Raw genomic sequence first — 15,857 nt, forward strand, 5'->3', positions numbered from 1 at the left:
ATTGAGATCATTCTGTCATTTTTTGGGTTGTATCCAAGCACCGCTTTAGCGAATTTCTTATTAATTATGAAGGCTACTCCATTTCTTCGATATTCCTCTTGTCCGCAGTAGTAGATCTGGTGGTCATCTGATGTGAAGTGGCCCATTCCAGTCCATTTCAGTTCGCTGACCCCCAGAATGTCTATCTTTAGTCTTGACATCTCACCAATAACAACATCCAATTTGCCCTGGCTCATAGATCTTACATTCCAGGTTCCTATGGTGTGTTGATCTTTAGAGCATTGGATTCGTCGTTTGCCTCCAGTACCGTCGGCCGCTAGCCTTCCTTTCGGCTTTGAGCTAGCTGCGTCATCACATCTGGGGCTACTTGAACTTATCCTCTGCTCCTCCCCAGTAGCATTTTGGCCATCTTCCGACCTGGGAGTCCCATCTTCCAATGGCATACCGACATATCTCTGGTTGTACTGGTCCATTTAGTTTTCTTGGCAAGGATACTGGAGTGGTTTGCCATTGCCTTCCCCAGGGATCACGCTTGGTCTGACCTCTCTGCCACAACTGTCCCGTCTTGGGTGTCCCTTCACGGTTTCGCTCATGACATCATTGAGGTGCTCAAGCTCCAGCGCCCCGACAAGGCGGTGATCCTTTGCTGGAGCAGGAAGTTATAACTAGTAAAAATTTGAACAGGAAGTTATAACTAGTAAAAATTTGAACAGGAGTACATGGATAGGAACACAGAAAACTTCCAGGTTATTAAGTCCAAAACCAAAGCTTGACTTGAACCAGAAACAAGAGAACTCATGCTTAGCTTCTCGCTCTAATGCAGTGTTGCCTGAACTAACCTTAAAGTAAACAGCTTGTTGTTTAATAGACACCCATGAAATCATTCAATTTCCCATGAATTTCTTTCACAACATCTCTCTAAATGATGCAATGTATTTTCAGCTCTGAAATGAAGACCTTTGTTGATCTCCATAGCTGCAGGTGGGTTCCCATGGGAACCCATGTGCAGCTTTTCACTTGATTCCTTATCTGCTGTTTCTACTTCTGGCTCCCCTGAATGCCATTGAGGCCCTGCACTTTCCAAGCAAGTTTCCTCACAGAGAGAACTATCTTCTCCCAGAACTGAAGGCCCATCACTTTGTGCCATAGGAAAACTCACAATCCTCTCTAAATCATCACCTAAGCCATCAGCCTCTGGTGACTGATCTACAACGCAAACTCTCTGCCCCTAACTGGATAGATACATTATGAGTTCTGGGGTTGTTCCAATGCATACAAATCATCCAGCCCATTTAATTGTCTACTTGAAACAGAAATGGTGTGCATATTTTCCCTCTTTTCAATTTCAGAACATTGGCAGTGTGGTGGCTGCATTTTCCAACCTTCTTCATGTCAGGATTCCACATAGTTATGAGGTTAGCAGTGTGTCAGATGTTCCGGCTTCTATGGGAATGATCAACGCTCACAAATCAAATCCTACCTTTGAATACAGACAGCACTTATTACTGCATGGTCCTCAACCAGGCACTATAGGCCCTCCTGGACTAACGGGGCCTTATGGACTCAAACAACATAATATGTCGTTTCCACCAAGTGGTAATGGTGAGTTGGAATGTGTCCTTTTCACATTCATGAATGTTAATTAACAATGAGATTTTGTGTTTAGACAATGCATGAGTTTCTGCTCAATTTCGTATGGATTGGATGCAGTTAGGTTCTTATCGGAAAGAAGAGTCTACTAGATCCTTTTCTCCAACAACTGCAGAAATGCCCATCTTAGGAAGATGAGTTTGCAAGAACTAAGTCAGGCATGGGCAGATTTCAACCCTTCAGATGTCTTGAACTTCCACAAGTCCTAACAGCCAGTATAGGCTATTAGGAATTGTGGGAGTTGAAGTCCAAAACACATGGCGGGCCCAAGTTTGCCCATGCCTGCTATAGCACTTAGAGGTAATATGACTTTCAAAGACTTAAACCTACATCATCAGATCCATGGAGTAAAGTGCCCAGGTGTACAGATCTTTAGGAGCTGTAAGTTTGAATAACCATATAAATAACAACTTGGTTATTTATTTATCATATCAGGAGTGAACCAAACAGTTGTATTGTATTAAAAACAAACAGACAAACAAATCACAAAGTTTGCAAACTTGGTAGTTGATTAAATGTCCTTTGAGCAGTAGCTGGCCACTTGGAGTGCCTCTGGTGTTACTATAAGAAGGTCCTCCATTGTGCATGTAGCAGGGCTCAGGTTGCATTGCAGCAGGTGGTCTGTGGTTTGCTCTTCTCCACACTCACATTTTGTGGTTGGCTCTGCATCTCATGGTGCCAGCGCGCAGTCTGCTCAGCACCTTCCAAGTGTCCAGGAGGGAGTCTCTCATTTGGTATCAGCCATTGATTAAGGTTCTAGGTTTTAGCCTGCCATTTTCGGACTCTCACTTGCTGAGGTGTTCCAGCGAGTATCTCTGTAGATCTTAGGAAACTATTTCTTGATTTAAGTTGTTGGCATGCTAGCTGATACCCAAACAGGGGATGGGCCAGAGATGTCACTGCCTTGGTCCTTTCACTATTGGTTGCTACTTCATCACTTGGTGATGAGGCGACAAGTTCTGTTTTAATGATGGTTGTTGAGGGACAAAGGCAGGAAGACATTTGTTGCCTGAAGGCAAGGTGAATGGTGGAGGGAGTTATAAAAATGTAGTATGATGCTGACTGGAGAACCAGAAAGAGTGAAGCTTTCCAAAGCTTCATGAGTGTGCCAGGCCTGAAGTTTGTTGATATGTATTAATTCTGTTCTTTCTCTTTCCAATTTTCCTTTGTAGGTTTTTGTTATGTTTTATTTTGTTCAAGGACCTCTGTTCTGAATTCCAAAATTACTAAAATATATGTTGAATCACTCAAAACAATATGGTAGTGAAGGTTTAGCACAGGCATGGGCAAACTTTGACCCTCCAGGTGTTTTGGACTCCTACTCCCACAATTCCTAACAGTCGGTAGGCTGTTAGGAATTGTGGGAGTTGAAGTCCAAAACACCTGGAGGGCCCAAGTTTGCCCATGCCTGAGATATACTGGTAGGCTATTAGAAATTGTGAGAGTTGTAGTCCAAAACACCCTGAGGGCCAAAGTTTGCCCATGCCTGGTTTAGCATTTTAAGAGGTAGGAGTGTGCTATTTCTGTCAGTCTCTACATTGGTTGTTAGGAAAATGGTGCTTAGGAGAAGGTGGTAATAGTATGATTTGCAATGATTTGAAGGGACCAGTACAACCAATAAACTGTTACTTAAATAATTTACATGTTTACACATCTGTGTTCTCTTATTAAGTTTTGGCAGGCTATAAAGCACACAATCCAAATGTAATTGACGGTTCGGCATTGAGGCCGCAGTGGTGCTCTCATTGTAAAGTGGTCATTCTGGGAAGCGGAGTACGGAAGTCTTTGAAAGATCTACCTTTGCTGAAGCAGGTAATACTATAGTTGCACTTTTTTCAATAGCTAAGTACAAAGAAGAAATGGGATGTTATGTGTCTTCCTGTAATTCCTATACCGTGCATTATGTAGCTATTTAGTTGCTATTCTGCTTCATTTAATTTTTTTTTTAACTTCTGGTAGATAGAGGAATTCAGTTAAGACTCTTTCAGAGCAATTACTTCAGAGAAATTGCAGGTTACTTCATGTGTTCAAGTGGAGGAAAATCCATCTAGATGACACTTGACTCAAGGAAAAACAAGACCCAGATGTTAACCAAAAAAACCCTAATTCTGAGCTCATTCCCTGAAGCCACACTTGATGAGTCGTCTTTGTCACTATCTGCTTTTGAAACCCATATCCATAATTAAACTAATTTCTAGCTCATAATTTGAGCTCTCCTGGTATCTTAGTCTCTTTTTGTCCCTGCACACCTCTTCCTCTTGTTTTCATTGATAATAAGAATACTTCAAAAAGCAAATTTGTGAAGCTGATACTCTTCTGAGCTATCCATTTTAATGTGGATTTCAAATTATCCTCCCCTCCAATTAGTTTATTTTGTACAAGCAAAGTGATAGCTAAAATAAAGTTAGTATTAGCATGTACCCATAAAGGCAACATTCCAGCATTGCTCATTATATCTTTTGACTTTGTCCTGAGTTTTTAAAAATGATGTTGCATCCTCAAGTGGTTTTTCTGTTGCACTCCACGTCAGGAAACACCTCTGTAATTAACCACCACACTCCTGTCCCAAGTTAAATCAGCAAAGCAGTTTATTAAATATTACTGTATATACTCGAGTATAAGCCTAATTTTTCAGCCCTTTTTTAAGGCTGAAAAAGCTCCCCTCGGCTTATACTCGAGTCAGTGTTATTTATTATTTTACTTTATTATTATTATTATTATTATTATTATTATTATTATTATTACTGTTATTACATTTATAGGTTAGTTATATTTTTTATTTTTTATTATTTACATTTATTATTTTACTCTATTATTATTATTACTATTATTACATTTATAGGTTAGCTATATTTTTATTATTTATTATTTACATTTATTATTATACTCTATTATTATTGGAAGGATATGTAAACACATGTACATTGAAGAAGGTTAGAATAATGGTTTAGTCAGAGTTGGAAATTCTTATCTTACAGTTTTATGTAAATATGAATAAACAGTCAACCTACTGATGCCTTAATTAATGTAATTTTATTGGTATCTATTTTTATTTTGAAACTGACCCATAGCTGCTGCATTTCCCATCCTCGGCTTATACTCGAGTCAATACGTTTCCCCAGTTTTTGGTGGTAAAATCAGGTGTCTCGGCTTATATTCGGGTCGGCTTATACTCAAGTATATACGGTATATAAAAAGCACTGTAGCGAAAATAGTAAAAACTTCAAAGTCTATATATAAAATAGTCCACAAGGTTCAAGGTACAAGAGTAATCCAAAATCCCAAAGCAATGGGTCATCCAGCGCAGGAATGCAAGAAAATCAGGAAGTACAAGGCAGGAACAATCCTTCAAACTTGGAAGCATGAAACAGGAGCAAAGACATGGAACTAGAATTCCCTCAAAAAGCTTCAGTTTTGAAGTAAAAACTTCAAAGTAAAAACTTCAAAGTATATACATATGGGGGACAATGCCTGGCTCGAGAGCAGTACGTGTGAAAAAGATCTTGGAGTCCTCGTAGACAACAAGTTAAACATGAACCAATAATGTGATGTGGCGGCAAAAAAAGCCAGTGGGATTTTGGCCTGCATCAATAGGAGCATAGTGTCTAGATCCAAGGAAGCAATGCTACCCCTCTATTCCGCTTTGGTTGGACCACACCTGGGATATTGTGTCCAATTCTGGGCACCACATTTGAAGAGAGATATTGACAAGCTGGAATGTGTCCAGAGGAGGGCGACTAAAATGATAAAGGGTCTGGAGAACAAGCCCTATGAAGAGCGGCTTAAGGAGCTGGGCATGTTTAGCCTGAAGAAGAGAAGTCTGAGAGGAGATATGATAGCCATGTATACATATGTGAGAGGAAGCCACAGGGAGGAGGGAGCAAGCTTGTTTTCTGCTTCCCTGGAGACTAGGACGTGGAACAATGGCTTCAAACTACAAGAGAGGAGATTCCATCTGAACATGAGGAAGAACTTCCTGACTGTGAGAGCCGTTGAGCAGTGGAACTCTCTGCCCTGGAGTGTGGTGGAGGCTCCTTCTTTGGAAGCTTTTGAACAGAGGCTGGATGGCCATCTGTCAGGGGTGATTTGAATTCAATATTCCTGCTTCTTGGCAGGGGGTTGGACTGCATGGCCCATGAGGTCTCTTCCAACTCTTTGATTCTATCTATGATTCTATATAAAATAGTCCACAAGGTGCAAGGTACAAGAGTAATCCAAAATCCCAAAGCAACGGGACATCCAGCGCAGGAATGCAAGAAAACCAGGAAGTACAAGGCAGGAACTATCCTTCAGACTTGGAAGCATGAAAACAGGAGCAAAGACATGGAACTAGAATTCCTTCAGAAAGCTTGACTGGGACTTGGCAAGAGTTGTTGCCTCAATTACCAATGTTGACCAGACTGGCTGGAAAATTCCCCTCGGCCTCTGTAATATACACATGAAATATTGCCTTCTTCCAAGACTTCCTGATATGGATCTCTTCTCTAACAAGCGGTATAACCTTCAGAGATTCTGTTGAGCAGCATGAAGTTTACAAAAACTGAGTCTCCTATCAACCAGCTCATTATCTTGCAGCTCATTATTCTCTCCACCTGGGTTTTCACCCTCTGAACTCCTTTCCCTAGAAAACGACTTCTCTGCATAATCTCAGCACCTCTCTGGAATATGACCTTCACTAACTGCTGGAGACACAAACTGATCATTTTCAGGACTTAAAATCTCATGTTGGTTTGCAGGCACAGAGTTCCCATGATCCACTTCCCCATTTACAACAGTATCAGCCACAACCATGGGCTGAACTGCAACATTTTCTAGTCTGTTCTGAACTTTGATCTTCAAAGTGAATTTTAACAAAAAACAAATTTCTTACAAATAAGGCATATCTTGATTGTTAAGTTTTTTTTTCATTACAGTGAAAGTCCAAGCACATTATTATACTTTTTGACCTTTTATTTTCAGGATTCCAGAGAGAAGATGGAAAGAATGGAGAAAGACTTTTTCTTCTGCAGCAACAATTGCTTTGTTCTGTATTCAGCATCCATGCAAGCAAAAAAACTCGATAGCAAGGTAAATAAAAAAAATAATCCCTAATGCACTCATTCTTTTAACAACCAGGCTCTTTCAATATCCATCAGTCCAAATGCATACTGGGACTAAAGCTGTCATATGGGTCTGGACAAGTATCTCTAACAGTCATGGACAAACTTCAGTCCTCCAGGTGTTTTGGACTTCAACTTCCACAATTCCTAACAACCTATCGGATGTTAGGAATTGTGGAAGTTGAAGTCCAAAACACCAGGAGGACTGAGGTTTGCCCATTCCTGATCTATAACATCAGTTGCCTCAAATTCAGACCTTGATCTGCATCAGGGAATAAAATAACAAAGGTTTTGTTTTATTTATATTTTTAAGAGCAGGACATCACCGCCTGGAGAGGCACATTTTTCAGCCATATGCTATATAAAATGATGCACACTTCATTGTCCTCTTCTTTGTCTTACCTGAGTGAAGTTAATTGCAATCTATATATATAAATGCTCTGTGCGTCATGAGTACCTTAAAAACAAAAGAACCAATGAACGAAATCACACCAAATTTGGCAACAAAATGTCTCACAACACAAGGAGTGACCATCACTCAAAAAATTATGATTTTGTCATTTGGGAGTTGTAGTTGTTGGGATTTATAGTTCACCTATAATCAAAGAGCATTCTGAACTCCACCAACGATGGAATTGAACCAAACTTGGCACACAGGACTCCCCTGACCAACAGAAAACACTAGGAGGGTTTGGTGGGCATTGACCTTGAGTTTGGGAGTTGTAGTTCACCTACATCTAGAGAGCACTGTGGATTCAAACAATGATGGATCTGGACCAAACTTGGCATGGATACTCAATATGCCCAAATATGAGCACAGAAGGAGTTTGGGGGAAATAGACCTTGACATTTGTGAGTTGTAGTTACTGGGATTTATAGTTCACCTACAATCAGAGTATTCTGAACCCCACCAGTGACAGAATTGGGGCAAACTTCCCACACAAAACTCCCATGACCATCAGGAAATACTTAATGCCATCTAGTCCAACTCCCTTTACCAGGGCAAGAAAACGTAATCAAAGCCCTCCTGACAAAGAGCCATCCAGTCATAGATATTGATAGATAGAGAGATAGATAGATTCACACACAGAGAGAGATATAGTATCATAGATTTGAAAGGGACCCCTAAAACAGGAGAGTTATGTGTTGCATGTTCTAGAGTAGGCAAACCAGACAATCTCCACATCAACACTGAAACAGCAAGAAATACTGTTTACCCACAAGCATAAAGAAATTATATATATTAGAAACCAACACTTTCTCATTACTTTATATTCCAGATCACCAGACTGGGCCACAGCAATGCGTGGCAGGGGCGCAGCTAGTCTGTTATAAGATGTTAGAATTAGGGATACACAAATCTTAACATATGCTTCTTCTTAAGTCTGTTTTGTTTTGTCCCTGCATTCATCTCCGATGTTTAGAAATAGGAATGTTTGCATTATTGTTACATATTTAATTCTAATACGCATTTATAGTCATACTTTTAGTACATTTTTGGAACTGAGAATTATAAGGCACATTTAGAGAAATGTGAAAAGCAATGGATAACTGCTCTCTAATCCACATATTACTGGATCAAGAAGTGTAATTCAAATCGGTTCATTAAAATTGCACAGACGAAAAAAATGGTGTGGTATCCATAGTAGTTATGTAAAGTGTCACCTGCCAAGAGCATTTCCCCTCCTGACATCAGTGTGCAATAAAAGGAGGCATGTGCAGAAGATGTTCCCCAGGAGATGTGGTTCTGTGATATTATATGTCATAATATGAATCACAGTCTGGGCGATTTCCCTGCCTGAGGCCTTATTTTCGGGCGATGCCCAAGAATAAAAATAGCGCACTAAGTTTGCCTCGATTTCCATTCAAGCATCATGAATAACTTGTTAAAACATATGGTGTAAAATGGCTGGAATGGCTGCCTGTGAATAAATTGGTCTATAAGAGGACTCAGCCCCCCTGGTGGTGCAGCGGGTTAAACCGCTGAGCTGCTGAACTTGCTGAAAGAAAGGTTGATGGTTCAAATCCGGGGAGCGGGGTGAGCTGCTGCTGTCAGCCCAAGCTTCTGCCAACCTAGCAGTTCAAAAACATGCAAATATTAGTAGATTAATAGGTACTGCTTTGGTGAGAAGGCAGTGGCACTCCATGCAGATATGCTGGCCACATGACTTCAGGGGTTGATGCTCATCTCCATTTCTAAGGCAAAGAGCTGGCGTTGTCTGTAGACTCTTGCAAGGTCATGTGGCCAGCATGACAGCATGGAGTGCCGTTATCTTCCTGCCGGAGTGGTACCTATTGATCTACTCACATTTGCATGTTTTCAAACTGCTAGGTTGGCAGAAGCTGAGGCTGACAGTGCTCCCCGGATTCAAACCTGTGATCTTTCGATCAACAAGTTTAGCAGCTCAGCAGTTTAACCCACTGCACCACCGGGAATTATCTTAAATTACAGTTTTATGTAAATATTCAAACACATTTAACTTACCAATGCCTCAATTAAAGTAATTTTATTGGTATCTATTTTTATTTTGAAATTTACCATTAGCTGCTGCATTTCCCACGCTTGGCTTATACCCGAGTCAATATGTTTTCCCAGCTTTTTGTTGAAAAAATAGGTGCCTCAGCTTATATTCAAATTGGCTTATACTTGAGTATATACAGTATTTGAGCTTGTTTTAAGTGGAGAATCAGGGGCCGAATTTGAATTTTCTTCCTGCAAGCCAAGCTCTCTCCACTCAGAAGCTAAGGCTGACAAAGCCACTCCCCGGATTCGAATCTGTAATCTTTCGGTGAACCCACTGCGCCATCGGGGGCTCTGCAATATTATTATTAATTATTATTTATTATTTATTTATTAACCATATTTATGTACCACCTGATTCAGGGCAGTTTACAAACAGCACAATTCGATGCCTACAAAACAAAGAACCATTAAAACATTTAGCAGAAATAACATTAGATAAAATAAAACAGAACCGATAAAAATATAATAGATAAAGATAGATAAAGTGCAAGTGCTGGATAATAATATATTGTGAATAGAGAGCAATATGAGGCAGAGCACTATGTCTCTGGGCCGGGGACAGTAGTAAATTGCAAGGACTGGATTTTGGGTCATAGCTGAGCCCCAAATTTTCTGGGGAACCGTCTAATCAAAAGCACAGTGGAACATCCACATTTTTAGATCTGTGCAAAACATGGTCAGGGTGGGAGACAGCCTAATCTCCCCGGGGAGAGAATTCCAGAGCTGGGGGGGGGGCACCACTGAGAAGACCCCTTCTTTCGTCCCCCACCAACCGTGCTTGTGATGGAGGTGGGAGAATGTTTTCAGTACAGATGAGCACAGAGCCCCCAAAACGTTCCTTAGGATGTATATATATATATAATATATCCAATATATATATTGGATATGAATGTCCATTTACATATCTAGATCTAGGGAAGTAATGCTACCCCTCTGTTCTGCTTTGGTTAGACCACACCTGGAATATTGTGTCCAATTCTGGGCAGCACAATTCAAGAGAGATATTGACAAGCTGGAATGTGTCCAGAGGAGGGTGACTAAAATGATCAAGGGTCTGGAGAACAAGCCCTATGAGGAGCGGCTTAAGGAGCTGGGCATGTTTAGCCTGAAGAAGAGAAGGCTGAGAGGAGATATGATAGCCATGTATAAATATGTGAGAGGAAGCCACAGGGAGGAGGGAGCAAGCTTGTTTACTGCTTCCATGGAGACTAGGACGCGGGACAATGGCTTCAAACTACAAGAGGGGAGATTCAATCTGAACACGAGGAAGAACTTCCTGATTGTGAGAGCCGTTCAGCAGTGGAACTCTCTGCCCCGGAGTGTGGTGGAGGCTCCTTCTTTGGAAGCTTTTAAACAGAGGCTGGATGGCCATCTGTCAGGGGTGATTTGAATGCAATATTCCTGCTTCTTGACAGGGGGTTGGACTGGATGGCCCATGAGGTCTCTTCCAAGTCTTTGATTCTATGATTCTATGATTCTATCTGTTGACTGGAAAATAATATTGACTAGGCATGATTGTTCATTCCACATTTAATTGCTTTCTCCTTATTCCTCAGGAATCGATCCCTTCATTAACCCAGTTTCCAGTGAAGGAGGCTCCCCCCAAAGTGTTCCATCAATATAACAACAACATCTCTACCTTGGATGTGCACTGCCTCCCTCAGTTCCAGGAAAAGGTTTCTCCGCCTTCCTCTCCCCTGATCATCTTCCCTCCTGCTTTTGAAGCAGCCAGAGTGGAACCCAAACCAGATGAACTTAAGGTCACAGTAAAACTAAAACCCCGTTTGAGAACGATTCCCAATGGTCTTGACGACGGTCGACCAGTCAGTAAGAAATGGAAAGGCATGAAGTGGAAGAAATGGAACATACAGATTGTGATTCCTAAAGGAACGTTCAAACCTCCTTGTGATGAGGAGATAGACGAGTTCCTCAAGAAACTGGGCACAACGATTAAACCCGATCCAATTCCTAAGGACTACCGGAAATGTTGCTTCTGTCACGAAGAGGGCGACGGACTCACGGACGGGCCAGCGAGACTTCTTAACCTTGACTTAGACCTTTGGGTCCATTTGAATTGTGCCCTTTGGTCTACGGAGGTCTACGAGACGCAAGCTGGTGCCTTAATCAACGTGGAACTCGCCCTGCGGAGGGGGTTGCAAATGAAATGCACATTCTGCCACAAGATGGGCGCCACCAGCGGCTGTCACAGGTTAAGGTGCACCAACATTTATCACTTTACCTGCGCCATTAAAGCACAATGCATGTTTTTTAAGGATAAAACTATGCTTTGCCCAATGCACAAACCAAAGGGCGTTCACGAGCAGGAGCTCAGCTACTTCGCCGTCTTCAGGCGGGTCTACGTGCAGCGCGACGAGGTCCGGCAGATCGCCAGCATCGTGCAACGCGGGGACCGCGAGCACACCTTCCGGGTGGGGAGCCTGATTTTCCACACCATCGGCCAACTGCTGCCGCATCAGATGCAGGCCTTCCATTCTACCAGGGTGCTCTACCCTGTGGGCTACGAGGCCAGCCGCTTCTACTGGAGCACACGGTATGCCAACCGCAGGTGCCGCTACCTGTGCTCCATCGAGGAGAAGGAAGGCCTCCCCCTCTTCGTCATCAGGATCATCGAGCAAGGCCACGAAGACCTGGTCCTTACCGATGCAACTCCAAAAGGTAATGCAGGATATTGAGAGAGTCAGTGGATTGCTAACTTCACTCTGGTTACCTAAACACCAGATATAGTCATTCATGGGAAAACTTTGGCCCTCTAGGTGTTTTGGACTTCAACTCCCACAATTCCTAACAGCCGATAGGCTGTTAGGAATTGTGGGAGTTGAAGTCCAAAACACCTGGAGGGCCGAAATTTGCCCATGCCTGAGATATACTATTGAATTGGGAATGTCAGTAGGATTGTTTTCATTCCAGTTACAGTACACTGATCTTGTCCAATACTGGAGTGCAGAATTGGTATTAATGTGAATCAGTTACCTTAGGAAGTTACAGGTAGCACCTCATGTCAAACTCATTTTGACAGGTGCCACACCCCAGGAAGCCCTGCCTCCACTGGGAGTCCTCCCCCCTCACAAGAAGTCCCTCCTAAACAGGAAATCCAGCCGTAGAGTGCTGTCCCTGGCCAAAAAACCCTTGTTTATTTTTTTATTTATTTACAGTATTTATATTCCACCCTTCTCATCCCGCAGGGGACTCAGGGCGGATTACAGTGTACATATACATGGCAAATATTCAATGCCATAGACACATAACATATAGCCGCCCTGAGTCCCCTTCGGGGTGAGAAGGGCGGGGTAAAAGTAAACCAAATAAATAAATTAAATAAATATAGACAGACACTCAGAGGCTATTTAACAAACCATTTTTTCATGAGGGTATTCTGGCCACCAGGGGAGCTGTTGCTTCACCGTCCGTTTGTGACACTGATGAAGTATTTCCTCATTCTTTGCATACCGCCTGGAGATTTTTATGGCCTCGTAAATCAGTTAAATCAGCCTCCCCACATAAGTGATATCTAAATTTCCTACTTGACAAATGCAACTGTCTTTTAGTTGCAAAGGTCGACAACAAACTATTCTCCTGCTTTGTTGTTGTTGTTGTTGACTGTATCTTCCCTCTGTTTAGGTGTTTGGGATAAAATCCTGGAGCCTGTTGCTTCTGTAAGGAAAACTTCTGAGATGCTCCAGCTCTTCTCTGCATATCTGAAAGGGGAAGACCTTTTTGGATTGACTGTTTCTGCAGTTGCAAGAATTGCTGAATCGGTGAGTCATGATACAATTATAGCAGGCTATATTAGGCCTGCTCTTGTTTGGTGGTAATCCACATTCTTAGGTGGTCCACACCTTAGTTACCTCTAGATTGGACTATTGCAATGCACTCTCCGTGAGGCTTCCCTTGAAGACAGCCCGGAAAATTCAATTCGTCCAAACTTGTAACTAGGGTGAATTACAGGGAGCGGTCAACCCCCCTGTTTAAGGAGCTCCACTGGCTGCCGTTTATCTTCCGTTCCCAATTCAATGTGTAGGTCATCACCTATAAAGCCCTGAATGGTTTGGGACCCACCTACCTTTGTGACCACATCTCCTACCACAAATCTGCACGATCTCTTCAATCCTCTGGAGAGGCCCTTCTATCGCCCTCTCCTCCAACACAGACTCAACTTGTGGGAATAAGGAAGAGGGCCTTCTCCACTGTGGCCCCCCGTTTTTGGAACTTGCTACCTAGGGGGATCAGGCAAGCCCCTACCCTTGCTGCTTTTAAGAAAGATCTAAAAGCTTGGCTCTTCCAATGTGCCTTCAGAGAGTGGCCATTCTACTCATTTGTTCGTTTCCACCTACAGTTGTCCTTTAGACAAAGCACCTTCCCCTGCCCCCTATAAAGGCCAAACCCTACTGCTCCTTCTTCTCGGACTCCTTTCTCATAAATGCACTTTTCATTCCTATCTCACCCAGGGTTTTAACCTTTAACATTTAACATTTTATCTCATACATCTGGCCCGCCGATTGTGTTTGATTTTACTATGTCATTTTATATTGTCTATTTTATTTTATGTGTTATTTCATATATTTTGTTATGATGTATTTCTACTGTAATAACATCCTTACAGTCAAATTAACAAATATTTCTGCCTCTTTGGCAAAAAGGAGTCCACCTATCATCCTCCTAAATGTTTACATACAACCTACAGCATCAAAGTTAGATAAACGGGATATATGGCCAATTCTTGAAGGGGCGCTGGAGGAAATTGATGTGCTGTTCCCGGCAGCACAGACCATCATCCTGGGTGACTTCAATGCGAGACTGGGGCAACTCCAAACTGAAGATTGCATCAGCTAGCAACATCCCCCCAGATGCAAGTTTATTCGACTTCGGATGGAGGTCCCGTGACTGTCAAAGAAATAAAGCTGGAGTTTCATTAGTGGCCCTACTGTACAAATTCGATCTCATGATCCTTAGAGGCTTAAATGAGGAATTTATATATCCATTCACCTTCCATTCAGCAAACGCCAGTAGTGCTATAGATTTCATTTGCGTTTCCAGGGATCTCCAACCAGCGTTTACGCCCTTGGAAGTTATTCCCAGATTGGATAGCGATCACCAATCTGTGACAGTGAGATGCCTCCTGCAGACTGACCTTAGAAGGCCCACACTTAGCACCAATCAGGCGAGCTAGACATTGGAATTACAATATAATAACAGACTTAGATGGAAATTTGTTAATCCAACCCACCTAAAGTAGACCTTCTTAAAAGAGAAATCCAGTTGGAGACAAATAATATTGAGGTTGTTTTTGATGCTTTAGTTAATGGACTAAAGGGGGTTCTGACAGGGACATCCAATAAAAAACCACTACTGACCTCTTCGAATTCCAACAAGTGGTTTGATTATGAATGCCAACTAAAAAAAGAAGCAACTGTTGTTATTAGGTAATGAAAATCAGAGTTTTAAGAAGAATGTTATCAGTTTAATGTAGTCCTGTAACTAGAGCAGTGGCTTTTAATCAGTGGAATAGTTTTAGCATTGTTCTTTGTTACATTTTGTTGTATGGAACATCAGTGGTTCTTATTCACAATCCTCTTGCTTTTCTGCAACTGTATTCACACCTCACCCCTTTGTGTGTTTGCAGCTCCCCGGGGTGGAAGCCTGTGAGCGTTACACCTTCCGATACGGCCGAAACCCGCTCATGGAGCTCCCCCTCGCCATCAACCCCACCGGCTGCGCCCGCTCCGAACCCAAAATGAGCAGCCATGTCAAGAGGTTTGTGTTAAGGTATTTTCTTTTAAATTCACATAGTACAGCCCAGGGTTTATAGGCTGCGTAGGATACTCGTGCTTCTGTGTGCTGCTTACAAACCCTGTTGTCGTAGGCTGTGTATGTGCATGTCCAAGCCAGGGGGGCTGTTGCGTTGTCTACGCTAGTTGGCTTTGAATGTCTTGTCTGTCTGGAGGGGGCTTTCAATTCAGTGGGGCGACACAATTCAGAGAGATCTTCAGTTTTTCTTCTATGTCTCTTCTGTTATGTGACCCATTCCTACAGGCCTCATACCTTGAATAGCACCAGCACTTCAAAGTCATTTCAGAGCACAGTTACAGGAGAACTAAATGCACCTTACAGTAAACAGTTTGTTCATTCAAAGTCCTCTCAGTACCGGAAGATGAAGACTGAATGGAAATCCAATGTCTACTTGGCACGATCACGAATTCAGGTCAGTTGCAACATCTCTAACCTGCGTCCTGTTAGTTATTCCCAGCCAGAGTAAACCCCATGAACCAGTGGTTGAATAATGAGTCAACATTTAAGTAAATCCCATTAATTCGATATATCTTCTTTTCTTGGATCTAACAGTAGGATTCAGGCTTTTGTTGTAAAATTGTTATCACTGTCTCTTCCAGTCAGGTCTAAAAACAATAAGAAGAGCATTTGAAATAGTTGTAGAAGACACCTGACAAACCCAAGGCCCGTGGTCTGAATAATAATAATAATAATAATAATAATAATAATAATATGCCCGGGCTTGCCCATCATGTGGGGTTAAGGCGGGACTCCCTGCAGTGGGGTGGTGGAAGGGG

At 42.2% G+C, this 15,857-nt stretch overlaps 1 protein-coding gene across 10 annotated transcripts in view; it reads left to right on the forward strand.

Annotated features, from left to right (window-relative positions):
• KMT2C (lysine methyltransferase 2C) overlaps window positions 1–15,857 on the forward strand; it is a 264,118-nt gene that overhangs the window by 239,114 nt on the left and 9,147 nt on the right. For 8 of the 10 annotated variants that reach the window (XM_060782601.2, XM_060782602.2, XM_060782607.2 and 5 more), the window contains 7 exons: window positions 1,350–1,602; window positions 3,323–3,462; window positions 6,610–6,717; window positions 10,830–11,949; window positions 12,913–13,049; window positions 14,915–15,057; window positions 15,325–15,493. In XM_060782601.2, coding sequence (XP_060638584.2) covers window positions 1,350–1,602; window positions 3,323–3,462; window positions 6,610–6,717; window positions 10,830–11,949; window positions 12,913–13,049; window positions 14,915–15,057; window positions 15,325–15,493 — 2,070 coding nt within the window. The remainder of the gene's footprint in view (window positions 1–1,349; window positions 1,603–3,322; window positions 3,463–6,609; window positions 6,718–10,829; window positions 11,950–12,912; window positions 13,050–14,914; window positions 15,058–15,324; window positions 15,494–15,857) is intronic. The other 2 variants (XM_060782604.2, XM_060782610.2) reach the window with 1 other exon arrangement.

Source organism: Anolis sagrei, chromosome 6 (genome assembly GCF_037176765.1).
Source record: "Anolis sagrei isolate rAnoSag1 chromosome 6, rAnoSag1.mat, whole genome shotgun sequence".
Taxonomy (NCBI): Eukaryota; Metazoa; Chordata; class Lepidosauria; order Squamata; family Dactyloidae; genus Anolis; species Anolis sagrei.